A 27,404-nucleotide genomic window follows, 5' to 3' on the forward strand; every position below is an offset into this window, starting at 1 on the left:
GTATTACTCGGCCAATTAATTGTGCATCTCTTTTTTTTACAACGGCACCGCTTCCAGCCTTATTTCTAATTCTCTCCTCCATCTGTCTGTCCGTCACAGCCCTGGACCCGTGCTCCGCGTACATCAGCCTCAACGAGCCCTGGAGGAACACGGAGTTCCACGTCAACCAGTCCAAAGGCGTGCCCCTGTGCGACAGCCACGTGTCCGGAGAGTGGTACCGCTTCACGGGCATGGCGGGCGACGCCATGCCCACCTTCTGCATCTCCGAGAACCACTGCGGCACGCACGCGCCCATCTGGCTCAACGGCAGCCACCCGGACGCCCGCGACGGCATCGTCACCCGGCCCGTCTGCGCCAGCTTCGGCGACAACTGCTGCCAGTGGAACGCCAGCGTGGACGTGAAGGCCTGCCCCGGGGGTTACTACGTCTACCGTCTGCCCAGGCCCTCCGTCTGCTTCCACGTCTACTGTGGCCGTGAGTGAGGAAATTATAAAACAAGAAAAAAAAGTACACAAAATCCAGAGTTAATTTTGTATAGTTTTTGTTTAGCTCCATCTTATAATTAGCATTAGTGACGACCAATTATAGGTTGAAAATGGGTGAAGTAATCCTTTACCTTAACCCCAACCCATTTTCAACCTTATATTCATATAATTGCTCTTCATTAATGCTCATTATCAGTGGGGGCTTAATGGAAGGGCTTTAGGTGCTGCAGCACAGGGCACCAACTTCAGGGGGGCACCATCCTCCAAAATGTATCTATTATTAATATAATTTTACTAGTTGGTCGACGTCACGTATGTGTGTGTGTCTGTGTGTGTGTCTGTGTGTGTGCTGCAGACTGTATTATCGTGAAATGGCCGGCGAAATATTGATGGGGTCGCCCCCCAAACTCCCCCCCCCCCCGCTGACAAAACAGTCCTGGGGGCACCAAAACGGGTTGTAGCACAGGCAAGGCACCCCAAAGGGTTAATCCGCTCCTGCTCATTATGAGATGCTACCATTTCTGTCTATACTCGTTCTGTGTCTCAGAGGTGAGCTGTATATCCATTGATATCATCATCAGTGGTCATTACAAACGTTTTATTTTATTTCTATTGATGCAAGAACAATGGCTTCTATTTCAGCATGCTAACTTTCCTGGAAGAGAAAGGATGTACTGTACTTCCTATTAGCTTGGAATCCCCATCGATGATGTCACTGGTAAGCAGGTTTCTGAACTGTCCACAGCCACACTGCAGTAGTAGACAAAAATGGTACCATCTTATAATGAGCATTAATGAGGATAATTACAGCTCAATTACATGTGTGTGCATTCAATGTACACTGTCACTCAGTGGGTCGATATGTGCTTCTTATTTGCACAGAACATACCGTATCTTTTTGGGGGGTTCTAAGTGTGCGTTGTGTTGTGCAGATTTCTATGACATCTGTGATGAGGTGGAGTGCAGGGGTCGACCGTGTCCCGAAGCGGAGTGTCGCTGTGCCCCTGGGACCGTGCTGGGAGCTGATGGACAGACCTGCCTGGGTGAGTCTGAGAGAGAGAGAGAGAGAGAGAGAGCGAGAGAGAGAGAGAGAGAGGATAAGAGAGCTGAGAACAGATAAATGGGTAAATAGCCAAAGAACAGATACTGTATGATATACATTTTCGGTGAGAGACGCCATTGTATGACAGAGCATCAAGCATGACTCAGGGAGATAAGGGAGACAACATGGATGAGGAACAGTCAGGCTGGGAAAGTTTCCTGAGAGAAACAGAATGTTTTGAGAGAAAATAATAAATAAACCGTATTTTATGTTTCATTTGGCCTTCTTGTTATCGACACTTCCCGTCGTGTTCAGGATGCATCTTCATTTCAACCTATTTATACTGTTTAGTACGACGGTGTGCTGCTCGCTAACATGCTTCAATGCCTTAGTGATAGCTTATCTCTATGGACAAGTGGGAACGTTCCCAATATCGCCATGGAAACAACACATTTGCAGCATCCGACAAGCCAAACAGTCCACAGGATAATGTGATTATGTTCTACAGTACTCTGACTAATATTATTGGTTCATACTGTATCTGAGCCAACGCTGGCATGCTCAGTACCCACTGCCCAGTACCCTTAAATGAACACAAAGGATTTTACTGTGTATTTGCTGACTCAGCGTTGAGCAGAGCGTGCCAACAGGATGTCAGCAGGGGGTGTGGGGGGGAATGAATTAATTAATATGGTACCCACTCCTTTAGGGTATTTAGTTTTTGTCACAGTCTAGAGGTTACAACGCATAGACTGGGACCTTAGTTGGAGCAAACCAGGGGACCTTCTGATTCCCAGATGGCCTCTCAGTCTCTACCCATTCAGCTATGGACGCCCAGGATGGCAGCAGGGTGGCGCTAGTGGGAGGTGGCAGGAGGATGGCAGTGGTGGAAAAAGTACTCACATGTGTTTACTTAAGTAAAAGTATCAACACTGCAATGTAGAAATACTCTGTTACAAGTAAAAGTCTGGAATTCAAAATGTACTTGAGTAAAAGTACAAAAGTATTGGCATCAAAATATACTTAAATTAGCAAAAGTAACAGTATAAAATGTTTGAAAATAGCAGATCTACAAGCTCACAACGCGTCGCGATGGGACGCGTTGTGAGCTATATTGTGAGCTATTTTCAAATAGCCTATGTATAATAAAGAAAGAAAAACATCACATAGATGCACCTGGGACGTTTCATCAGTGTTGTAGCCTGGGGTCATCGGGTGTTTCGGGTCTCGCAACATACACCCTCGCCCAGGTGACCCAGCCGGGGTTGATCAAGCCCCGACTTACGTCCCAGTAGCTACCCACGGTCAGTCCTCTTAGGGAAAGACAGGGCCACTCAATCCGCTTCTCCGGAACTACTCTGCCGGGACTGGGGAGAGCAGAGGCTCTGGTACGTGGAGGGACTAGGCTCTGTGGGTGGCCTCCTGGCCGGGCACCTGAGCGTTGCACCAGACTCCCCCCATAAAAGTACAATATTTGCCTCAGAGATGTAGTGGAGTAGAAGTAAAAGTATTGAAAATTGGAAATACTCCAGTAAAGTAAAGATTCCTCCTTCCTTTGTGCAGGGTGGCAGTTAGGGGGGGGTGGCAGCAGAGTGGCAATATAGCGGGAGGTGGCAGGAGGATGGCAATAGAGGGGGGGTGGCAGCAGGATTGTCAGTGGGGGAGGGTGTTGAACAGGGTGGCAGTAGTTGTTGGGGACCACCAGACTCCAGCTGTCAGAGAGAACTTGTATGAACGAGGCTTCACAGAGACGGAGACACACAGTAGGGTTAATGAGGGGTGACAAATACACTATGAGAAACCCCGCACCGCACAACGCTCCCTTCATCACTGCGTTCACTCATGGACCAAATGTGTCAGTGGGCCCACGCTGTGGAACGACTGATGCCTTCTTTATCACTTTGTCTGCCAATGTCTCCTCAATCTCATCATGAATGCCAGCACACTCTCTTTGGCTCCAGACAATTCATCAGTGGTGGAAAAAGTACTCACATTTTGTACTTAAGTAAAAGTATCAATAACTGCAACGTAGAAATACTCTGTTACAAGTAAAAGTCCGGAGCACAAAACATACTTGAGTAAAAGTACAAAATATTGGTATCAAAATATACTTAACCAAAAGTAGAAAGTACTCATTATGCAGAATATCCCATTTCACAAGTTTTTAAATATGTAAAATGTATAAAAAATCTTTTGAAAATAGCAGATCTACAAGCTCACAAAGCTTGTAGATCAAGCTCGTAGAACAAGCTCATTGTGAGCTTGTAGATCGGCTATTTTCAAATGGCCGAATTGTATATGGGCTGAAGTGGTTAATGTATGTTTTGTAAAAAGAAGTAACTAGTAACTAAAGATTTCAAATAATTGTAGTGGAGTAAAAGTAAAAAAATGTGCCTCTGAGATGTAGTGGAGTAAAAGTACTGGAAATTGGAAATACTCAAATACCTCAACATTTGAGTAAATGTACTTAGTCACTTTACACCACTGGAAACGACTGATGCCTTCTTTTTTACTTTGTCTGCCAATAATGTCTCCTCAATCTTATCATGAATGCCAGCACACTCTCTTTGGCTCCAGACAATTCACCCCCCCCCCTTTGTGTCTGTTGCAGCCATATGGTATTTAATTTAATTTTACATCGGTAACAAGGACGGATGCTAAAGATGAATGGTAATCAAAGAAAGTTATGACAGTCGGAGGAAAGTATTTTAGTCACTCCTCCTGTGTGGCATAATGTGCTTGCGGCCATTTACAGCGAGCATACTGACAATAGCAATATAGCATGATCTGGTAAACTCCATTTGATTGAATATTTTATTAGATAGAAATGTAAAAACACCCAAAAAGTCCTTGCAGTCTTGTTTCCATTGGGGTCCTAGGTATTTAATTCATCAACATATAAAATAGCACCAAACATTCAATATCATCACAAATATAAAACACTATAGACCGCCGAAGTCTGACGTCATTTACACATCCTTTGTTTGTCTACCTGGTTCGCAGTTTTCCACCCCCGTTCTGAATCCCATAGACGTATTTAATATCGCGTCAAATAAGAACTGTGTTCCAAAAATAAACAAATGACCCCGGCGTGTTGACTCTTATGGATATGAAGCATCAACTGACGGTGAGAAAACGCTAATGTTACTTCCGCCGAATTAGTTACATTTTCGCCAGAAACAGACTGTATCAAATATAAGTGACTGACTATCATAAACGATACAGAACCTCCTCCCTGACAATAACGCCGACACGCGGTGTTTATTTTTGGACCACAATTCTTATATGAGACGATTCTAAGATGACCCAATGTTATTCTCCATAGAGAAATTACTTCCGCAAACCTGGGGATGAACGAGTCACGTCAGGACTTCGGTGCTCTATACATACAGAGTAGGGAAAAAAAGGCAGGGGGGGGGGGTCCCCTGTCTAAGGGAGAAGTGATAAATAACTACCTTCCCCTTTGGCCTCCTGAAAGGTGAATTTTCAGGGCTGTTTTAATTGTGAAAGTGATCTAAATTTTGTGAGGGATGGGGTCAAGGCATTCCACACTTGGGTGGCAGTGCTGTAGAAGGAGAATTGACCCATGTTTGTTCTATAAGTGGGTGTTACCAGATCGTTGTTTACGCTCCCTCAAGTATTATGGCTGTGGGCTTGTCGCACATTTTTGGGAGGTATTTAGTCAGATATGTGGGTATTGAGGGCATTGAGGGCAAAGTCGCATCGATTATTTTGAAAGCCAATCCCATTTTTTATTGTTTGACCCTGTCTTCTACCCTGAGCCATCCTAGGAATCCTAGCAAAATGTGTGGGAAAAAAGTGGGTCATGGGCCCCAGGCCGAGAAGCAGTCGAATCAGTTTGTTTTGGGAGGAACATAGAAACCAAACTAAAAGCATTAACATTTCATGCTGCTGTGTTGTGTTGTGCTGTGTTGTGTTGTGTTGTGTTGTGTTGTGTTGTGTTGTGTTGTGTTGTGTTGTGTTGTGCGTTCAGATGTGAACGAATGTGAGAAGGACAACGGGGGGTGTGCGGAGGTGTGTGTCAACACCAAAGGCTCCAGGCGCTGTGAGTGCGGGCCGGGCCGCGTGCTGGCTGAAGATACACGCAACTGCAAAGGTAAAGGCAATGTTCCCTGTGTTTTAATATTCACCATGTGGTGCTGCTGTGCTGAGGTGAGGTGACTTGGTGATGAGACCGCGTGGCGTGGCTTTATCCTTGTGTGTGTTTTTTTCCTCCTCTCTTGCAGAGATAGCTGGCTGTCACGCCAACAATGGAGGCTGCAGCCATGGCTGCTCTGCACTGCTGGTCAGCCATGGCCTATCAGCCTATCAGTGCCATTGTCCTCGCGGGCTGGAGCTGGGAGAGGATAGACGCGCATGTCAGGGTGAGATTGGTGTGTGTGTGTGTGTGTGTGTGTGTGTGTGTGTGTGTGTGTGTGTGTGTGTGTGTGTGTGTGTGTGTGTGTGTGTGTGTGTGTGTGTGTGTGGGGGTGTGTGTGTGTGTGTGTGTGTGTGTGTGTGTGTGTGTGTGGGGGTGTGTGTGTGTGTGTGTGTGTGGACTACCTTTTTTCACTGACGAATCCTAAATTACGATATGATGACTAAAACTAAGACTAAATATATTGTCAGTTTCGTCAACAAAACTAGACTAAAATGTTAGTGAGGGACTAGTGTAACTAAATCCAGTAGTAACTAAAAGACAAGTCATTTTATGCTTGGTTGCGCTCGGGTGTTGCGCCCTGAAAATAGCAGATCTACAAGCTCACAAGGCGTCGCAGAGCTTGTAGATCGGCTATTTTCAGCATGCAACCAAGTGTGAAATCAGCCTTTACGACGCCATCAAGGCACCGCCAACATACATTTTAGTCGAGTGAATCAACTGTAGATTTAGTCGATTATAATCTTATGATATTTAGTCGACTAAAACTAGACTAACAGTAAAACATTTCAGATGACGAAAATATGACTAAAACTAAATGGAATTTCCTTCAAAAGACTATGACTAAAACTGGACAAAAATTTGCTGTCAAAATCTGTGTACTGTACTGTTGTTGTTTTCTACTCTCTACTTTTCCTGTTATCAAAGCTTCTCTCGGGAATAAAATAAAAGTCCACCTGTGTGTGAGTGTACTATACAGAATGAAAGAGAGACTGACAGAAACAACAGCAGCACACAAACAACTTCACAGACAGCTAGCTAGACAGGCGGGCGGGGCAGACAGACAGACAGACAGACAGAAAGACATGCACTAGATAGCAGGTAATTGGACCGTTTCCCATCATGCCGTGTATGCCTCAGCGTGCCTGTCTAAAGTAACTAAGTACATTTACTCAAGTACCGTACTTAAGGACAATTTTCAGGTATTTTCACTTTATTGGAGTATTTCCAGTTTTCAGTACTTTTACTTCTACTCCACTACATCTCAGAGGCAAATATTGCACTCCACTACAATTATTTGAAAACTTTAGTTACTTAGTTACTTTGTAGATTTAGATTATTATTACAAAACAGCCTATACATTGCCCACTTCAGCCCTAGACTATATACATTTCGGCCATTTGAAAATAGCCGATCTACAAGCTCACAATGCGTCGCGATGCGACACATTGTGAGCTTGTAGATCTACTATTTTCTAATGATTTTTATACGTCTGAAAACTTGTGAAATGGGACATTCTGCAGACTGAGTACTTTCTACTTCTGGTACTTTAAGTACATTTTGATACCAATATTTTTTTTAATTGACTTAAAAAAAAAATTAATTCCGGACTTTTACTTTTTAGTAACAGAGCACTTCTACATTGCAGTATTGATACTTTTACTTAAGTAAAACGTTTGAGTACTTTTTTCCACCCCTACCTGTGTCCTTCCCTCTCTCTGCTTGCAGTGCCGGTGCTGTGTGAGTCCAGCTCCATCAAAGTGTCGGTTCCCAAGGACCTGGTGGGAGGGCTGGACCTCTTCCTGACCAACTCCTCGTGCCGCGGGGTCTCCAACGGAACCCACATCAACCTCAGCTTCAGCCTCAAGACCTGCGGCACGGTGGTGGAGGTCAGTGCTGCGTCCCCCCCCCACACACACTCACACACAGAGCAGGGGCTTACATACTGTATGAACCCATTAAGACCTGAGGCTGTAGTTCTCAAACGTTTTCATGCCAAAACATTTACATGTACTTGGCCGGGGACCCCCCATCTGAAACTGTTTTGTGCCAGGGACCCCCCCAGAAGAGAAGATTTCAAAATTATTCAATGTTTTTCAAACACTTTCAAGATTTTTCAAAACATTTTCAACAATTGCAGATGTAAGAGCTAGCAGCGCTGAGTTTTTTGAAAAACCTAGGTTGCTATATATAGCTCAAATCTAAAATGACACAGATGCTTTCCCGGTCTTAACACATTCCACGCCAGAGTTTAATATCATAATGTACTCACCAGTGCCAGCGATTTATTGTTGTTTTTTTGTTTTTTTCACGTCGCCACAGACCTCGCTAAATACCTTAAAATCGCGCGTTAAACTGTTTGTAGACACACAGGGTAGCTGTGTGAGTTGCCCAGAGAAGACCGGTTCGATCGGCGATCGTCCATTTTGAAGTTGTCGCGGTTTATGTTAAACAGCGATCAGCGAGGAGAAAAACAACAACCGAGAAAATGGAGGATTAGGGAAAGATTTTGAGTGGAAGCGGGTGGGAACGAAAATCTCCGGATACGGATATTTCCGTTTCCGGGTGTGCTACAATGAAATGTGTCGTGGCGAGGGAGGCCTACAATGAAATGTGTCACTGCGAGGGAGGCCTACAATGAAATGTGAACCTGCAACAAAAAGAAAAGAAAAAAGACCACTTCGCATAGATCTACGCGACTGGCACACTGCGCAATTATTTAGGTTTGCGTAGATCTACGCGATTGGCACGCAATGTGTTAATGGGTTAACCCATTAAGACCTGAGGCCGATTCTACAAATGTCTTCTAAATCCTAAACAGTTCAATCCTAAAAAGTAAAATAGTAACTTTTTGTGTGTTTTTTTGTCAATTTCAAAATTGCTTTGTTTGTCCTGTCCATTGAATAGCAAAAGGAGAGAGAGGTGTCCCTGTGGATTCAGGCGGTGGATGACATTAAACCAGCATCGAGTGTTTTCCCATTTGCTTCTGATAAGGCGCGGCTCCGTGTTTCGATTTCTATACCCAAGCCCATTCTTCTGTTTGCTCCCAGCATTAATCAGAGTGAAAAAAACAGACATTCTTCTTGCCCTTCCTCTGAGGGAAATGGAGATTTTCTGTCTTATAAGCATCAAGGTGCTTATTTAAAAGCCTGGTACAGTAGAACACATACGGCCCGTTGCCACTCATTATAAAGGGCTGAACACATAGCAGGCCAGGAAGCTGCTGCTGCTGCCGCTGTTGTTGCTGCAGGATTAATAACTAATACTATAACTACTGCCATCGTGCCCCAGAGCAAGGCACTTGAGTTGCAGTGGCTCGGGAAGTAGAGCGACTGCTTTGAGAAACGCAAGGTTTCCCGGTTCGATCGCCGCCACCCTCTGCTTATCACAGCCACTCCCCGTCCTCAATCGCTTCCCTGTCTACCACACCTATACCTTCACTCAATAGCCACTCCCCATTCATAATCACCCGTATCCACTACACCTGCCTCCACTCACCTCAGCCAATCCTTGTTGCAATCACCACAGTATAAATACACCTGCGATCTCCCAATTACTCTGTTCTGCTCCACGACAGACCAGACATGGGTTGTAGTTAGGGAGAATTAGCCCAATGTTTGATCATTACGGAAAATAAATGCTTACCAATAGCCTTCTTCACAAACGTGTTCATAAAAGTGTCTACTATCACTTCTGAATATGTTCCAACCCAACCCTTGGGAAGCTTTGTGGGAGTCAATCAAAGTTGGGGTTACCCGGAGGGCACGAAATTGGCCAATATGAACTTGTGGGATGTCTAATTATGGGTTTTCGGGGGTGCTGAATCCATTCCAACCATTATTTTTTAGTGAAAAAGTACTCCTGGCCATAAAATCGGTCACGGTCACGCCTACTTTTCAGGGGGCCTATACATCAAATTGTGGTGGCCGTAATTGTCACCTATTTATCTTTGTTGAGTGGTATATTTTGATACTTGGGGTTCTTAGAAAGTCAAATAAAGATATCTCCATTTTCTTCTGTTGCGTTTAGTTTGCGTTATTTGCATAATTAGCTAAATATTCGCCAAAAACTCGAGATCGCTATCATTTCGCTTCTAATTAACTTAGAAAGGTAATTCAAGAGTCTGAGTTCACGTTTGTGATGTCCAGAAATTAATGGTGCAGTCGTGCAATCTCTACATTTGCATAAATGATGCAAAAATACGATACAAATCAGGAAATTACTGCATTTTTCACTTTTTAGAGAGATGATCTTAGACTCTCATAGACTCGTCTATGTCCAGACATTATTACCTTCAATCTCCCATCTTGGCAAGAGGGTGGCAAGCCTCCAACTACTTACCATGTAGGCAAGCCTCCAACTACTTACCATGTAGGCAAGCCTCCAACTACTTACCATGTAGGCAAGCCTCCAACTACTTACCATTGGGGAAAGTATCAACAAAACAGTTCCTATCAGACAGCCTTTTCAAGGTAAACCCAACGTTTTTAGAGTCACTTCAAGGCAGGATATCCACTCAAACTATATGGATGTACAACATCTCCATAGATCGCACAAGTAGCAGTACGCCTTGCCAAGCCATGTGGCCCATGGGCCTATACTGTGAGTCAGCTTGAAGTACATCCTCCAGCCATGTACAAGTACACCCCCTGGACATGACGTATGTCACAGGGATCTTACCTCCAATCCAACCCTTGATTATGAGTGTCAAGCAGGGAGGCCCAAACCTGTCCATGCCAAGGACCCCCAATGGCCGTAGTTTCTGGCTGCGGGGCCCCCTTGTTGTGAAATGGCTTTAAAAAAAAAAGAAAGAGCACTAAAATCTGGAAAATATCCAATGTACAGTATAAGCTCACACAATGCATTGCACCACTGATTGTTGTGAGTGTGTAGGTCAGCTATTATATAAGATTGATTTTAAATATTTTTGGGGATTTCTTTTGTGACATAATGACATGGCAAAATAAGGATGCCAAGTTGAAATTGGTTAAATTGGCTCAATAATCTTATGAATTGAAATTAAAGCAGCACTATGTAATTATTTCTATGGATAAAATGTAATTTTGTAATGCAATCTGTATGGCAGAGTATGTTAATACAATATAACTTATACAATTGGGGTGGTTGTATTTTTTCTCCCTGCTCTTCTATTGAGACATTTACGTAGATCATGTCTCACCTAGACACAGGATCTGACACAAATTTTGACCTGACGGTCAAGATTAAATTTATCCCCTGAGCAAGCACGCAGGCTCTATTAGCTCAATGGTAAAAATGTTAGCACACGCGTAGGAAACCAGGTTCAAATCCGGGGTAGAAGAGGAAAGTTACATAGTGCAGCTTTAAACCAGCTAACTGTTCCACAGTCTTCAAATGCTACAAAGTCTGTAACTATACGCCTCCTGGAAAGCGGTGCAAAGGAAGTGTATTATCATCTTCCGTTCACGGAAATGCATTTAAAAATATCTTTAGAATATCTTTTTGAATTTCTGAGCAGCAAGCTAGATAATGCTTTGACTAATTAGATATACAGAAGAACCAAATTGCACTTTTCCTGTGCATGGCGGAACTCTGGAAGCATTTGTAAATTGTATGAGCCGCCGACAGTCTGTCTCCAGAGACTATACTGACCGCATGACTGCAACACCCTCCTCCGCCGGGCTCTCTGGGCCCCAGAGGAGTAGAGACCCCTCAATACTGCAAAAGTATCAATACTGCAATGTAGAGATACTCTATTCAAATGTATAAAATGTATAAAAATCACACCCAGTGTGAAGTGAGCGGTGCTATTTATGAGTTATTAATTTCATCATGCATCTCGGTAGCCAATCACAGCACGTCCTGCGAAGTGACGTGCTTACATTTTTTACATTATTATTAATTTCATCATGCGTCTCGCTAGCCAATCACAGCACGTCTGCGAAGTTTGAAGTTAATTTCATCATGTGTCTCGCTAGCCAATCACGGCACGTCCTGCAGAGCTTAGCCTATGGGCGTGTTTTCCACAGCATGGCGTCACAGCGAAAGACACATTTTCACGACGGAAAGAAAAACTTTCGCCACGGATGGGTCCTAAACCCTCTTATAGGAGCGGTTGCACCGCTCAAAAATCTTTTGAAAATTGCAGATCTACAAGCTCACAATGTGACACATTGTGAGCTTGTAGATCGGCTATTTTCAAATGGCCAAAATGTACAGTATATAGCGCTGAAGTGAGTTATGCCTGTTTTGTAATAATAATCAAACATCTACAAAGTAACTAAAGTCTCCAAATAATTGTAGTGGAGTAAAAGTACTATATTTGCCTCCGAGATGTGATGGAGTAGAAGTAAAAGTACTGAAAACTGGAAATACTCCAGTAAAGTAAAAAAATACCTCAAAATTTTAGTTACTTTACACCACTGGCTATTAGGCTTTTCCTTGTGTTGGCTCAACGTTACAAACTCCTGGAAATGTCAGTGAAAAACCACATGAACCGAACGTCTCCCCCTCCCTCTCGTCTCCTCTCCCCCCTCCCCCCATAGGTAACAGAGGACAAGATCGTGGGCACCAACCTGGTGACGGGCCTCCCCAGGACCAGCCCCGGCAGCAGCGGCCGCGACATGATCGTCCGCACCAGCAAGCTGCTGCTCCCGGTCACCTGCGAGTTCCCCCGGGAGTACCGGGTGTCGGACAACGGCTACCGGGCGGCCCCGGTGGTCGGCTCCGCCCTGGAGCTGGCCGGCCACAGCGCGGGCGTCTTCCCCTTCTCGCTGGAGCTCTTCAAGAGCGCCGAGTTCTCGGAGCCCTACAGCGCCCCGCCGCAGCTCCGTCTGCAGGACTCGCTGTTCTTCGGCGTGGAGCCCGTCGGGGAGAGGGTGGAGGGCCTGTCCGCGCTGGTGGAGAGCTGCTTCGCCACGCCCACCGCCACGGCCGACCAGGCGCTGAAGTATTACCTCATCAAGGACGGGTGAGTTAGCGGAGCAGTGAGTCTCAAACTTTTCCGGGCAGGTGCACATTTTGAGTGGGAATGCAACGAGATGTACAAAGAGAAAAATATAAATAACAAGTGTAAACCCATAGTCATATTCATAGCTATTTACAAGATATTTGGCATAAATATTGAGGTATGACATTTTTTATCGTGCAGCCCCAGAATTCGCAAGTAGAAAGTAAAAAATAAGTGTTAACGGTAATTAAAATTTTGCTTTTCGGGCAAGTGGGCAAGACCCTGTGGGCAAGTAGAACATGACCTGTACTTGCCCGACGGGCAAGTGCCTCTGAGACCTTAGTGTCAACCCCTGAAGTATTATCTTTTCTTGGCATATCACCCAGTGTGGTCGTTATATTAAAGTGCTTCTCAAACCTTGCATAATGGTAAATGGTGCATTTATATAGCGCCTTCATCCAAAGCACTTCACAATGTGCTTTACATTCACACACACACGTTCACACACACGTTCACACACACATTCACACACACACACACACACACACACACATTCACACACACGTTCACACACACATTCACACACACACACTCACACACACACACACATTCACACACAGATGGTGCAAGGCACCAACCTGCTCACCGGGTGCAGTTAGCTGGGTTCAGTGTTTTGCTCAAGGACACTTCAACCCTAACCCAGGGTCAGTGTCAGTGCCAGACACTAACCCAGTGTCAGTGCCAGACGATCGAACCGGGAACCTTGCGTTTCTCAAAGCTGTCGCTCTACAGTACTGTACCTCCTGAACCACTGCAACACAACTGCCTTGCTCTGGGGCACGATGGCAGAAGTAGTATTAGTTATTAATCCCAGCAACAGCAGCGGCACCTTCCAGGCCTGCTATGTGTTCAGCCCTTTATAATGAGTGGCCAACAAGTCCAGGGGCAACGGCTGGCTGTATGTGTTCTACAGTACCAGAGTTTCAAATAAGCACCTTCATGCTTATAAGACAGAAAATCTCCATTCCCCTCAGAGGAAAGTCAAGTGAAAAATGCCACTGTTCTTTCACTCTGATTAATGTTGGGAGCAAACAGAAGAATGGCTTGGGTAGAGAAATCGAAACACGGAGCCGCGCCTTATCAGAGGCAAATGGGAAAACACTCGATGCTGGTTGAATGTCATCCCCCGCCCGAATCCACGGGGACACCTCTCGTTTTGCTATTCAATGGACAGGACAAACAAAGCAAGCCTATAATCTGTCTCCCCAATTTCCGACAACACCATGACAGCTCAGAAAGCCCCGAGGCAGCTAAAATGGTGACGGAATAACAGCTTGTTAGAAATACACACGTAGGATCTCTGGGTATTGTGCTAAGACACTGGTTCTGTAACTTGGGGTCTGCCGGGCTGGCGGGCTTACTGTAGCATCAAAATCAGTTCAACCACTATAAACCCTATCTCATACTTTGGCTATTCAAAAATAGCAGCTCTACAAGTTTACCAACTTGTAATGTAGATCTGTTATTTTTGTTCAATTTTTAAAAAAGATTTTACAAATGAACAACACAAATCTGATGTTATTGGGGTCCCTGGTGCAAAACATTTTCAGATGGGGGTCCGCGGCCAAATACATAATATACTATAGGGGGTCGTTGACATGAAAATGTCAACGACACATGTTAAGATATTGATCGTATGCTGAACCTCTGCCCCCCCCCCCCCCCCCCCCCCCCCCCCCCCAGCTGTATCTCTGATGACACGGTGAGACAGTATTCATCCAGGGACCAGCTCTCCAAACACTACCAGGTCCCCGTGTTCAAGTTCATCGGCAAGGACAGCCGGGTGAGTGAGAGAGAGAGAGATGCATGCTGGGAGCCAACTGGCCAGGCTAAGTCTTAGTCTTTTGTGCTGCATAAGAATAATAATGCATAATCCGTGTAGAAATGTTGAGGCCGCACTATTGTTATGCAGAATTATACTTCGAACCCGGTGTATTGACGCCGTCAGGCAGAAACCTCTTATCTCCAAATTCTAGCTTTTTGTGTATTTTTTCCCCCGTAAATTAAAGGGATAGTTCACCCAGAAATGATTTTTTCTATCGATTAGTCACCCCATGAAGACTTGAATTCATGGATATTTTTTTGTTTTTGTCGCATTCCTAAGGTAGGCCGGGCATCAAATTATTGGCTTATAGGAATGCCCTACTTCATCATACTACAGCGTCACACAAAAGCATCAAAAGTAGCAGATCCACAAGCTCAAAACGCGTCTGTTTGCTTTTGAACTTGAATCCTGGAAAGTAACAGTTGTTTTGGACATATGAGGTTTCCAGCCGAAACAGAGACGATATACTGCAGGGGTCGTATTATGCCGGCTTATGATGCACATTTTTGTCAAACGTTATTTTTGCAACGGACACACAAAATGAGCGGATCAATAATATAATATTACCATTATCAATGCAGCACGGTCCAAGTCTGAAGATAGAGAGGCCACATTCAAAGCTCTTAAAATATTTTTGTGAGGGTTTTTTGTAAGGGTCTCTATTGGGAAATGATTGTGCACAAAAGTACTAATATGTTGTGGTTAAAAAGTTACTTAATAATTACTTTTTGTATGGTTGTATATCGTCTCTGTCGGGTGGAAACCTGATCAAGTACGCCGTTAATTTATGAAAAAACACAAAAAGTTAGAATATGGAGATAAGAGGTAAACACGCTTCTTGATCATTCAATTAATCGAAAAAGTAATCGATAGAAAATAATTGAGAGTTTCGGCCCTAGATGCAAGGTTGTCCATCTCTCTCAAAAAGCTTGTACACTGCTAGTAAACTTTTCTGTGTGTGTGTGCGTGTGCGTGTGCGTGTGTGTGTTTTTATACAGGAGGTGTTCTTGCACTGTCAGGTGTTGGTGTGCGGTGAAGGAGACTCCCGCTGTGCTCAACACTGCGGGGGGCGCGTGCGCAGGGGCCTGAGGGCGCACGGCGGGCCCCAGGACCAGCATCGTGTGCTCAGTGGCGGCCCCATCTTCATCCTGCCCTGAGCCCTGACAACAACGTCCTGCTGCCCAACCCAAGCCACCATGAAGCACCGCTAGACACTTAAACCCTATACTTATTTGACCGAATCCACACACACACACACACACACACACACACACACACACACACACACACACACACACACACACACACACACACACACACACACACACACACACACACACACACACACACACACACACACGCGCACGCTAGCTCTCTCATAATCCACTGCATTGCCCCATAAACATGCAACAGTATTACAAACTCCTCTGCATTTTTTTCTGGTTAATTGTACTACTAGGCTATCTTTGCCGCTTTGCCCAGTTGCACAATTTGGTCTCATTAAAGTGACTGACATCCCTATTAGAAATCATTTGGAGGAGAGATAGCGGTTAATTTATAGCTACAACCAGTCAACATAGTTTTCTAGGTCACTGTTGTCGGAGGCGTTTCTCAAGCTTGATTACTGTGACATTTAGCAAGGTCGAGAAAATTGTTTATTTCACACCAATGTAATGCCTTGAAAAATACTTCATCATTTCTGTCTCATTTCCGTATTGTAGCCTAATGTTATAGAATATTCCTGTGAAATGGAAAAGAAATAGCGGTGAAGTGAGATGGCAATGAAGCCGGATTTATACTTCGTCAATCGGCAATTTTTGGGCGCTAGCCTCTGTCATATTATGACAGAGGCACACGCCCCAAAATTGCCGATCTACAAGCTCACGACATCGCGGCACGTCGTCTGCAATTTTTCCGGCCCGCATTTCCGTCATACGACAAAGTATTAAATCCGGCATAAACATTATGCTTGCACTTCTGCACTCAAGCAACTAATGCTCAATCATTTCACGCGAATTACAGTTAGTAATGCATTTATTCACAGAAAAATAACAAGGCCACTCATACATTTACATCAAACATGGACTGGACACAGCAGTAATAGGTCAATACGTTTCGTTTGCTGTCGGGCAGAAACCTCTTATCTCCATATTTTGCTTTTTATATGTTTTTTTTCTCCCCGTAAATGAATGCCACTACTTCGTCATACAAGAGTGTTGCACCAAATAAGTGAAAACAGCAGATCTACAAGCTCACGACGCGTCACACTGCGACGCGTCGTGAGCATGTAGATCTGCTGTTTTCACTATTTATGAATGTTTTTTAAAATAATAAAGATTTTGGACATGCACGTTTTCCGCCCGACAGTGAGGATTGACATGAAACTTGGCTCAGTTGATAATTTGTACACAAACAAGCAGCACTATGAGCTCCTCTCTAATGAAACCATATCACCTGTTAGAAGAAAACAGAGGCACTATCTATCACGTCCCACTTTATCAAAAATAATTTATGGTAATGAGGTCATAGCCAGCGGAGTTATCAAAATAATATGCTAATGAGGTCATAGCCTTGTACTAAAACCATGGAGAACAGTTATTGTACGTCTGGAAGCATATTGCATATGTATGAGCATTGTACAAATACTCTGAAAAAGGAGTAGCCTAGCCATATTCAGATACTGAATACTCAATATATTCTAATACTGCATACAGTCAAAAATGAAATGAAACTCACACAACCAAAAAGTCACCCTCATTTGCATTTGCCATATGAGACCTCTTAAAGGTGCAGTAAGTGATATTTCTGTGTTAGAAATGTGTTAAATAGATGGTAATCATTGCTATAGGATGTTTGTTACAGGGGTCTTGCCCACTTTCAGGTTGGGATAGCAATCAGGATAAACAAGTGATGTTAGAAGTGATGACACAAATGAATGACCAGACAAAATTGGAACTGGAACACTATCAAATTGAAGTGATTCATGGGTACTCTCTCCTGATTGGATGAAATTGCATTGGCAACCAACCTAAAAAAATATTTTCCGTTTATTAAAGAACCGGAGAGTCGAGGAGACACCTGTTACTGAATAAACACACTATAGCAATGATTACTAGCAGAATATTATAGCTTTAACTTTTTCCACACAAAAAAATTACCTTTTTGTTTTAACCAGAAAATATCACGCTACCGTTGACTCTCTGAAGCCTGTGAACTCGGAGAGACTTCTTTGTTCTCTGTCTAAATATGCACAGTATTTTCTCTTTGACAAATAGTCTATAAATAATGTATTCCATGGAAATGCCTTTGACTCTTTAATTTGTCTCTCTGTGTGTGAGTTGAATGAGCAGTTTAAGGCGTTGGTTCTCAAAGTTGGTTCCACAAGAACGCTCGCCCCAAAACACGCTCGCCCCGGGTCAAATCCGGCGACCTCGGAACGGTAGCTACCAGGTATTCCTAAACGTAACCTCAGTAAAACTATGCCTAAACCTAACCTTATTCCTAAACGTAACCTCAGTAAAACTTTGCCTAAACCTAACCTTATTCCTAATCTTAACCTCAGTAAAACAAATACAAGAATAAAAGAACCACTGGGGGGCGAGCAGTCCGCGAAACAAAAGGGGGCGAGTGTGTTTTGGGCGAGTCTTCCGGTTACGGGTTCCTTTAGGCGGGGTCTAAATTGACCCTTCCAAGTCTATAACTCTGACAGTGTACAAATGGAACCAAATGGACCCTGACGGGTCCATTTGGTTCCATTTGTACACTGTCAGAGTTAAGGGGAGACCTTGAAATGTAAAAGGTTTGGTTTGAGGGGTTATTTTTCAGTGTCTTACAGCTCGTCCCTCTCCTCTTCTGCACAGTAGCATGCTGCCCTCTGGCTGTTCATGTAGGGTTTGCAGCCCAGCGTTGACACCGTCCTGTATAAGACATCCGCCATCGACTCGCAGGCTGATGACAAACAAACAACAGGCACACAGGAGGGGGGAAGGGGGGACAGGGGTTATTGATGGATAAATAATTTGTATTTCTTTAAAAATCTTTTTTAAGACACAGTGGTTCTCAAAATAGGGACCCCGAGGGGTCGTCAAGGTGCGGGTTCATGGGGGTCCCCAGCTAAATGAAGAACAATTTAAACACTTCAACCCTATTTGAGATTCGAAAATAGCCTATCTACAAGCTCACAACGTGTTTCACCATGACATGTTGTGAGCTTGTAGATCGGCTATTTTCGAAACATCTTGAAAACTGTGGAGACAATTTTGAAAATGTATAACAACACAAATCTTGCACAATCCCTGGCACAAAATATTTTCAGATGGGGGTCCGCGGCCGATTACATATCAATTTGGGGGTCCCTGACATGAACATGTTTGAGAACCACTGTTTGAAGGCATTTATACTTTGTTTGAAGTCGCCTTTTCTACAAAGCAGTATCCATGGCTAACTTAGTGGGAAACATTGTGAGAACATCTTACCTTGGACCTTTGAAACCAAGCCCAGACTGTTCTTGAGGTCAGAGCAGAGGCCATGCACACACCAGCGGAACTTGGAGTCACAGCGGAGCTTGCTGGTGCCACATGTGTCGTAGCACGTGTCCAGCTTGTCACAGCACGCCGTCATGGCAGGGAGTCCCAGATCAATCTGTTTCAAGAGAACAGTATTACTGTAGTGTAGGCTACCTCAGTAGAATCTATCATATTATATTCAAGGCTGGAGCAGCAATTTCCCACTTGTCAAAACACTAAGGGAATAGTTCACCCAAAAAAAATACTTATTTTCTATCAATTACACACCAAACGAAGCCTTGAATTCCTTGAGATTTTTTTAGTTTTTTTTCGCATTCCTAAGACAATAATTTTATGACCGGCGGAAAGATGCTAATGTCTCCGGTAGGAGACTCAAAGTTGAGACTTTGAGTCTCCTACTGGGGCCACCACCAGTCATCAAATCATTGGCTTAGGAATGCGACAAAAACGAGAATCTCCATGAATTCAAGGCTTCATGGGGCGTGTTGATAGAAAAAAAGAAATTTTTGGGGTGAACTATCTCTTTAATCTTTAAAAACCCATATTGGTATTTGTTCTTTAAAACCTATTACATACATACATACAATTTATATAGTGCTCTTCTAAGTACTCAAAGTTGCTTTACAGAAACAAAATTAAATATTTATTAGTAGAAACTAGTTAAAAGGTTAAAAACTCAAGAATACAAAGAAAATAATTATAGAAATAAAAGGTAGAAAATGGGGATTAGAGTTAGGTAGGGAATGCAAGTCTGAAAAGGTGGGTTTTGAGTGTGGAAAAATTAGTTTTCATAGTGATACCAATAAACAGGAACTTAAAATGTATATGTTCACTCCCAGCATTAAACATTCGTCAAGTAATTGTCCTGACAGTGTTAGTAGATTGTGTGTATTAGTTCACATACAGTGTCATATACCTGGAATCCCCCTGGAAGTAGAGAGTTAGTGCAGCCATCAGGCTCTGGCATCTGGAAGTCAGGGCGAGGCTGAGGTGGTTCACCTGTGGAAATAGTAAGGCTCCATTTAGTTTAGTTGGTAAATGGACCTTACATTATAGGTGCATTACCCATTAAGACCAGGAAAGCATCTGTCATTTTAGATTTTACCCACTTTAAACATTACTTTATACTTTGGCTATTCAAAAATAGCAGATATACACGCTCGAGCTTGTAGATCTGCTATTTTTGAAAAATCTTGAAACTTTGTGCAAATCTTTGAATATATTTACTCATTATATACTCATTATATACTCAAATCTTTGCTTCTGGGGGGTCCTTGGAACAACATATTTTGAAATGGGGGTCCACGGCCAAACACTTATCATTTTGGGGGTCCTTTACATGAAAACAGTTTGAGAACCACTGATATAAAAAACAGATACTGTATATATATATATATATATTCAAAAATTTGCAAAGATTTTCAAGATTTTTCAAAAATAGCAGATCTACGAGCTCATGAGCTCGTAGATCTGCTATTTTTGAATAGCCCAAATAAATCTAAAATGACACGGATGCGTTCCCGGATTGAACGGGTTAATGGACTAATCCTCATCAGTCTCAGGCAGGCCTCTTTAAGATTTTCCCTCAATCGACTTGATTAGGTTCACACAGGGTGTTACACATGCCACGTACACAGTGTATTCATAGATCAAGATGTACCCATCTTTATCTATATAGACTATAACCTCTGTCGGAGCAGCTCTGTATGAATTGTGTAACAGCTAGTGATTTGTTCATAGAGCTGCCTTCCCCGACTGATAACCACAATGTACTGCATGTTAACATGTAATCTCTGAAGCCATGTGGCCTTATCAATAATGTCTCAGACCATGGGTTTTAAAGTGATCAATCACAGATAAACAGCCGTCACAGAAAAAAAGGAAAACACTCGGGCAGGGTTGGCGTGTCAAGAAAGAAAGTTTACTTGTTTTCATGCCAAAGGCAATCTAGATCAGTGTTGATTTTGACAGACATAGTCATAGTCTGTTGAATAAAATTCCATTTAGTTTTAGTCATATTTTAGTCATCTGAAATGTTTTAGTTTTTGTCTAGTTTTAGTCGACTAAATATCATAAGATTAAAGTCAACTAAATCTACAGTTGATTTAGTCAATTAAAGTGTATGTTGGCGGTGCCTTGATGGCGTTGTAATGGCTGATTTTACACTTGGTTGCATGCTGAAAAAAGCAGATCTACAAGCCCACAACGCGTCGCAGCGTGACACGTTGTGAGCTTGTAGATCTGCTATTTTCAGAGCGCAACACCCGAGCGCAACCAAACATAAAATGACTTGTCTTTTAGTTCTACTGGATCTCTTCTCCACTAGACCCTCTGCCCTTTTGTCTAGTTTTTACTTTTACTTAGACTTTTATTTTGTCTTAGTTTTAGTCATCGTAGCTTAGTTTTTATTTTGTTTTCGTCAGTGAAAAACAAACATTTTTTGTCAGAGTTTTAGTCTACGAAATCAACACTGATCTAGATAGGCCAATTTAACAATACAAAAAATTACTGAAATGACTATGTGACAAGACACTTTAACAAAGTTAGAGCGATTGAAGAACATCCACAGTCAAAAGGCTTGAAAGGTTTCATACCATTTTTGCAGCGGTACTGACACACACCGTCCTGCCCCCCAACGATCTCCACCAGAGAGGTAAAGTATCCGTTGAGAGCCTGAAACCAGTTCTGATTGAACCGAGGCCCAGCTGGATTCTTCCTCCTCGTCCAATGCGCTGAGGGAGTGGTCCATCACCTCCAGAGCATGCATCATGTGAGCCAGCACTTCATCTGTCACAGTCTCCATGTCCACCTCTGCATCTGCAGCAGCCAGGACATCGTTTCAGGGACATCGGTTCAGGGACTTCGCTTCTAGCAGACTTCTGCAACGGGGACATCCGGTTCAGGGACTTCTGCTTCTGGGGCTTCTGCAACGGGGACGTCTCTTCAGGGACTTCTGGGACCTCTGCAATGGGGACATCTGCTTCGGGGACATCTGCTTCAGGGACATCAGCTACCGGAACATCTGCAGCTGGGGACATCTGTGGTGGGGACATCTGCAGCAAGGTCATCTGCGGCTGCGGGGACGTCTGATTCAACGGCAACTGCTTCAGGGACATCTTGTTTCGGGGACATCTGTTGCAGGGACATCTGCTTCTGCGACATCTGCGGCAGCGGGGACCACTGCTTCAGGGACATCTGCAGCAGCGGGGACCTCTGCTTCAGGGACTACTGCTTCAGGGACATCTGTTTCAGGGACATCTGCAGCAACAGGCTCATCAGCAGCAGGCATATCCCCCAGCATAGCATCAGTGTCAGGCCCTACCAGAGGGCTGTTCATCTCAGGTTCCTCAGCCACCGGTTCGTCAGCTGCAGGCTCTTCAGCTACCTTCTCATCAGAAGGCTCCTCGGCAGCAGCAGGGACAACAGCTTCTGGCGCGTCCTCAGTCTGGACATCAGGCTCAGCTACAGCCTCCTCAGGCCCCCCTGGCCCGCCATCGACGAGAGCTTCCGCTACAGGCGGCACATCTGCCACGGCGCGGTCCACGGTTTCTACAGCAGCGGCTTCCACAACCGGGGCCTCCACAGCGATAGTTTTCTGCTCCTCAGGTGCTTCCACAGGTCTGTACAGCACGGCACACATGGCCGCCGACAGGCAGAGGAGCAGCAGGGTGGTGATCAGGAGCTTCATGATGTTCCGAGTCCGAGCAGAGTTGTCGCGGTAGAGGTTTAATTTGTCCACTGGAAGCATATGGCTTATCTGTGGTTTGGCTTCCACAAACGCAGTGAGGCGAGCTCAGGCAGTAGTGAAGGAAAACATAGCAAACTGCTCATTGTGACTCCACTGAGAGCCACACAGGGCAGACTTTAACCTCTGATTTGTTCAGAGACACTCTGTGACGCTGAGGCCAAAGGGCATCCCATATCTCCACAGAGAAGGGATGGCTCCTAATGTAGGTGCACACAGTAAACAGTGAAAAAGTACTCACATTCTTTACTTAAGTAAAAGTAGCAATATTGCAATGTAGAAGTAGGCTTTACTTGAGTAAAAGTACAAAAGTAGTGGAATCAAATGTGCTTAAAGCACCAAAAGCAGAAAGTCCATATTATGCAGAATGTCCCGTTTCACAAGTTCAAAATGTATAAAATGTCAAAATATGTTTTGAAAATAGCAGATTTAGCAAATAGCAGATCGCAATGCGTCGCATCGCAACACATTGTGAGCTTGTAGATCTGCTATTTTAAAATGGCCGAAATGTATATAGGGCTGAAGTGGTTAATGTATATTTTGTAATAATAATCAACATCTACAAAACTAAAGTTTTCAAATAATTGTAGTGGAGTAAAAGGACAATATTGTCTCGAGATAGTGGAGTAGTGGAGAATTAAAAGCACTGAAAATTGAAAATACTCCAGTAAAGTAAAAGTACCTCAAATTGTCCTTAAGTACAGTACTTGAGTAAATGTACTTAGTTACTTTACACCACTGACAGTAAAATACTGTGTTAACTCAGAGAGTTTACAAATGTGACTAAATTGTCTGTTACAGGTCCATTTGGTTACATTTGTACACGCTAAGTTACAAATGAATAAATGAACACAGGGGATTTGTTGTGTTCCTCGTCTCTCTTGATTCCACACAGAGAGAGAGAGAGAGAGAGAGAGAGAGAGAGAGAGAGAGAGAGAGAGAGAGAGAGAGAGAGAGAGAGAGAGAGAGAGAGAGAGAGAGAGAGAGAGAGAGAGAGAGAGAGAGAGAGAGAGAGAGAGAGAGATGAGAGAGAGAGAGAGAGAGATTCAGATTCCATTGTCACAATTACAGACACACACTGGCTTAATCACAAGGACATCACCCCAGACTGGCTGGTCTTTTATCTATCATAAAACACACACACACACACACACACACACACACACACACACACACACACACACACACACACACACACACACACACACAAAGCCACATTGATAAGTACAGCTGTTGATGTTAACAGCATACAGTAAGACCCATGGTATCTCCTCCCTACTAGGTGACCCCTGCTATGGCCATGAAAGCTGGTGACAGCTACAGAGATGCCACTGCCTTGAGGTTACCTTCAGGTTGGGGGAGAGTCAGCCGAGAGTTAGCCAATCTACAAGCTCACAATGCGTCGCAATGCGACACATTGTGAGCTTGTAGATCTGCTATTTTCAAAAGATTTGTATACATTTTATATTATATATTATTATTATTATTTGAAAACTTGTGAAATGGCACATTCTGCATAATGAGTTATTTCTACTTATGGTACTTTAAGTACATTTTGATACCAATACTTTTGTAAGTAAATGTTTAATTCCGGACTTTTACTAGTATTTTTACATTGCAGTATTGAGACGTTTACTTAAGTAAAACATTTGAGAACTTTTCCTACCACTAAGTTTCGTTTTATTTTTCAACCGATACTGTATCCTACAAAATGTGAGAAATCAAATAAAAACCTGGCCCATTTATGCAACAATATAGTATTTTGTACAGTCATGTTTGGTCAGAATTCTTTTTTTTCTACCAGACTTCCCAACTCCCACACATTCCAGTATGTATCTGCCCACAGGTTTTAATAGGCCAGAGTCAGACGACCTTGGAACAAACTCTAGATCTGTAAGACCATTGTCTTTGTGACGCCGTTCAGGTGTCTGTTAGTTAGTTAGTCCCGTGTCAGTAGCAGTGAGCAGAGAAGAGAAGCAGCAGCAGATCAGAAGATGGACTGTGCGGGACCGTTGTCCCCTCCTGTTCAAGGAGGACAGAAGGCCCCTAGAAGGTGTTCCCGTTGCAGGAACCACCGCACTGTGTCCCCGCTGAAGGGACACAAGCATCTCTGTGTCTGGAGGGACTGTCAGTGTCCCAAATGCAAGCCAAAGGTAAACGTCTTCTTTCTCTCACTCACTCACTCACTCACTCACTCACTCACTCACTCACTCACTCACTCACTCAGTATATCTCTGCTGTCGAGCAGAAACCAGCTATGTCCAAAATATTAAAGAATCTACACCATGAATTTAAAAAATAATGATAATATTTAATTTCATATTGTTTATGTCCCTCAAACGTTTTTCAAAAGGTTTGAGCCTAAATCAAGCCTCAGATATACTCATTCCAACTAACTTCTCTCTGGCTTATAAAGCACTTTCACCTGCAATACCACATTGTCCTGTTTTGCACGGGTGCTATTGAGCCAGTTTGTATGCATGTTATCTCCTGGTTCTGTGTGGAAAAAGGAAAAAAAATAAAAAGGAAAAAATAAAAAAAATAAAACATTATTATTATTTATTTATTTTGGTTGGAACTGAAAAAAGGGAGGGATTGCACCCTGACGTGACGTCACGTCAGGGTGCAAATCAGTTTGGCCTGTTTTGAGACCAATTTACAGAAAACCCCAGATTTGCTGTGAAAGCCTGAGAGTTCAAACTGGGGTATTTTCGGGGATAGATAGTCATAGGGGAGACCAAAAACACACAAAAAATAAGAAAAAGTTAAAATTCATGGTGTAGTTTTTCAGGAAAAACAAACAAACATGTTTTTAGAACAACACATCACTGCCCCGTCAAAGTCGATATGGTGACTTTATACATTGTCAGATACTTGAATGTGTCCTCATTATTTATTATCATCCCTTTACCCGAATGTATATGATGAGGTAGGGCATTCATTTATACGAAAAAAAAGCATTCAAAGTTGAAATATGGAGAAACAAGGTTTCTGCCTGACGGCAATGTAGTTTTGTGTAGGGTGCAGCATTCTGTAGACCTGAATTAACAGTATTGTCAATGAGACCAACCGTTATGCCTCAACGCCCATCAAAGAGAGTGCATAGATCATACATGGGCAACTGGCGGCCCGGGGGCCACATGCGGCCCCCACCTTCACTTAATGCGGCCCGCAGGTTAATACTGGAATACTGATATATTATTGATTTCAGCTGTTACAATTCCAAACATGAAAACATGACCCGCTTTAATTACTTCAGTCTATATTAGTAGCTTACTGACTAGTATTAAAATTCTATTGTCTTTTTTTTGTCCAATGTATTTGTGTTTAAGTTAATAAAGTTAACATAAGTATAACTAAATGCATTTGAAATTAAATAAAAATGTTACTTTTCAGGATTACAATTCAAAATAGCAAAAATAGCAGATCGACAAGCTTGTCGATCTGCTATTTTTGCTACTTTTGTGTGACATAGAATGGCGAAAAAAGTTACAATACGGAGAGACAATATATGCAATGTGGCCCTCTGGAGTGAGTGTGGAAATCTAGTGGCCCTCTCCATCATCAAAGTTGCCCACCCCTGGCATAGATGGTTATCATAACTTGGCCATCCTCCTTTATGAATTATGAACAGGGTGCTAAACCGTGATAGATAGATATATTTTTTAATGTCAGGTTGGGAGCATCAAACAGTCCCATTATTCTAATTCAGCTGTGGTACTAGACATCTAGTTCATTTTTAGGTGCCTCGTTTGTCTCTTTGTACCTACATTATGGGTTTATATGAATACAATAGCCGTTACCAGTGGTAACATTTACAAGTACATTTACTCAAGTACTGTACTTAAGTACAATTTTGAGATGCTTTTACTTTACTGGAGTATTTCCAATTGTCTATACTTTTACTTCTACTCCACTACATCTCAGAGGCAAATATCGTACTTTTACTCCACTGCAATTATTTGAAAACTTTAGTTACTAGTTACTTTGCAGACATAATTACGGTACATTATAAAACATACATTAACAACTTTAGCCCTATTTTATACCGAGGTTATTTGAAAATAGCCGATCTACAAGCTCACAACGCAGATGCGACGCGTTGTGAGCTTGTAGATCTGCTATTTTCAAACATTTTAGTACTTTTACTTTTGGTACTTTAAGTACATTTTGATACCAATACTATTGTACTTTTACTCAAGTAAATTTTTAATTCCGAACTGTTACTTGTAACGGAGTACTTCTGCATTGCAGTATTGATACTTTTACTTAAGTAAAACAGTTGAGTACTTTTCCCACCACTGGCCGTTACCCTCACAGTTTCAGTGACACAGTTGCGTTAATAACTCTGAGGGAGTGTAGATGTAGATGGATAGAAACCCACAGAGTTGAACTAATTTCCAGGATTTTGCTGGGTGTTTTGTTAGACAAACCTTATTACTTCCCCAAAAAATGACTTATTTTCTATCAATTGCACACCCCATGAAGCCTTGAATTCATGGATTTATTTTAGTTTTTGTGGCATTCCTAAGCCAATAATTTGATGACCGGGTGTGTATCCGGTAGGAGACACAAATAATCTACTTTGTGTCTCCTACCGGATACATTAGCCGGTAGGAGACGGGATCAAATTA

General features: G+C 43.1%; 2 protein-coding genes across 2 annotated transcripts; one reads left to right on the plus strand and one right to left on the minus strand.

Moving 5' to 3' along the window:
* Positions 1-215: 215 nt before the first annotated feature.
* Positions 216-15,719, plus strand: oit3 (oncoprotein induced transcript 3). The gene is made up of 8 exons (XM_080448657.1): positions 216-474; positions 1,418-1,528; positions 5,522-5,644; positions 5,775-5,912; positions 7,415-7,575; positions 12,211-12,635; positions 14,358-14,457; positions 15,498-15,719. Exons 1-8 carry the CDS (start codon positions 231-233, stop codon positions 15,654-15,656), a joined length of 1,461 nt encoding a protein of 486 aa, XP_080304783.1. The 5' UTR covers positions 216-230; the 3' UTR covers positions 15,657-15,719.
* Positions 15,720-18,328: 2,609 nt separating this feature from the next.
* pla2g12b (phospholipase A2, group XIIB) lies at positions 18,329-21,792 on the minus strand (the record flags this gene model as incomplete). Its single annotated transcript, XM_080448877.1, has 4 exons — positions 18,329-18,447; positions 18,975-19,140; positions 19,942-20,024; positions 21,663-21,792. 4 exons carry the CDS (start codon positions 21,790-21,792, stop codon positions 18,329-18,331), a joined length of 498 nt encoding a protein of 165 aa, XP_080305003.1.
* Positions 21,793-27,404: the final 5,612 nt, after the last annotated feature.

This window comes from Gymnoscopelus braueri (genome assembly GCF_963280865.1).
Source record: "Gymnoscopelus braueri genome assembly, chromosome: 14".
Classification (NCBI taxonomy): Eukaryota; Metazoa; Chordata; class Actinopteri; order Myctophiformes; family Myctophidae; genus Gymnoscopelus; species Gymnoscopelus braueri.

Coding starts and splice junctions, on each gene's coding strand:
- oit3 (XM_080448657.1), top strand. CDS start 231: ATGGCGGGCGACGCCATGCCCACCTTCTGCATCTCCGAGAACCACTGC. Junction 7,576..12,210: donor CCTGCGGCACGGTGGTGGAG/GTCAGTGCTGCG, acceptor CTCCCCCCATAG/GTAACAGAGGACAAGATCGT. Junction 14,458..15,497: donor TCATCGGCAAGGACAGCCGG/GTGAGTGAGAGA, acceptor GTTTTTATACAG/GAGGTGTTCTTGCACTGTCA.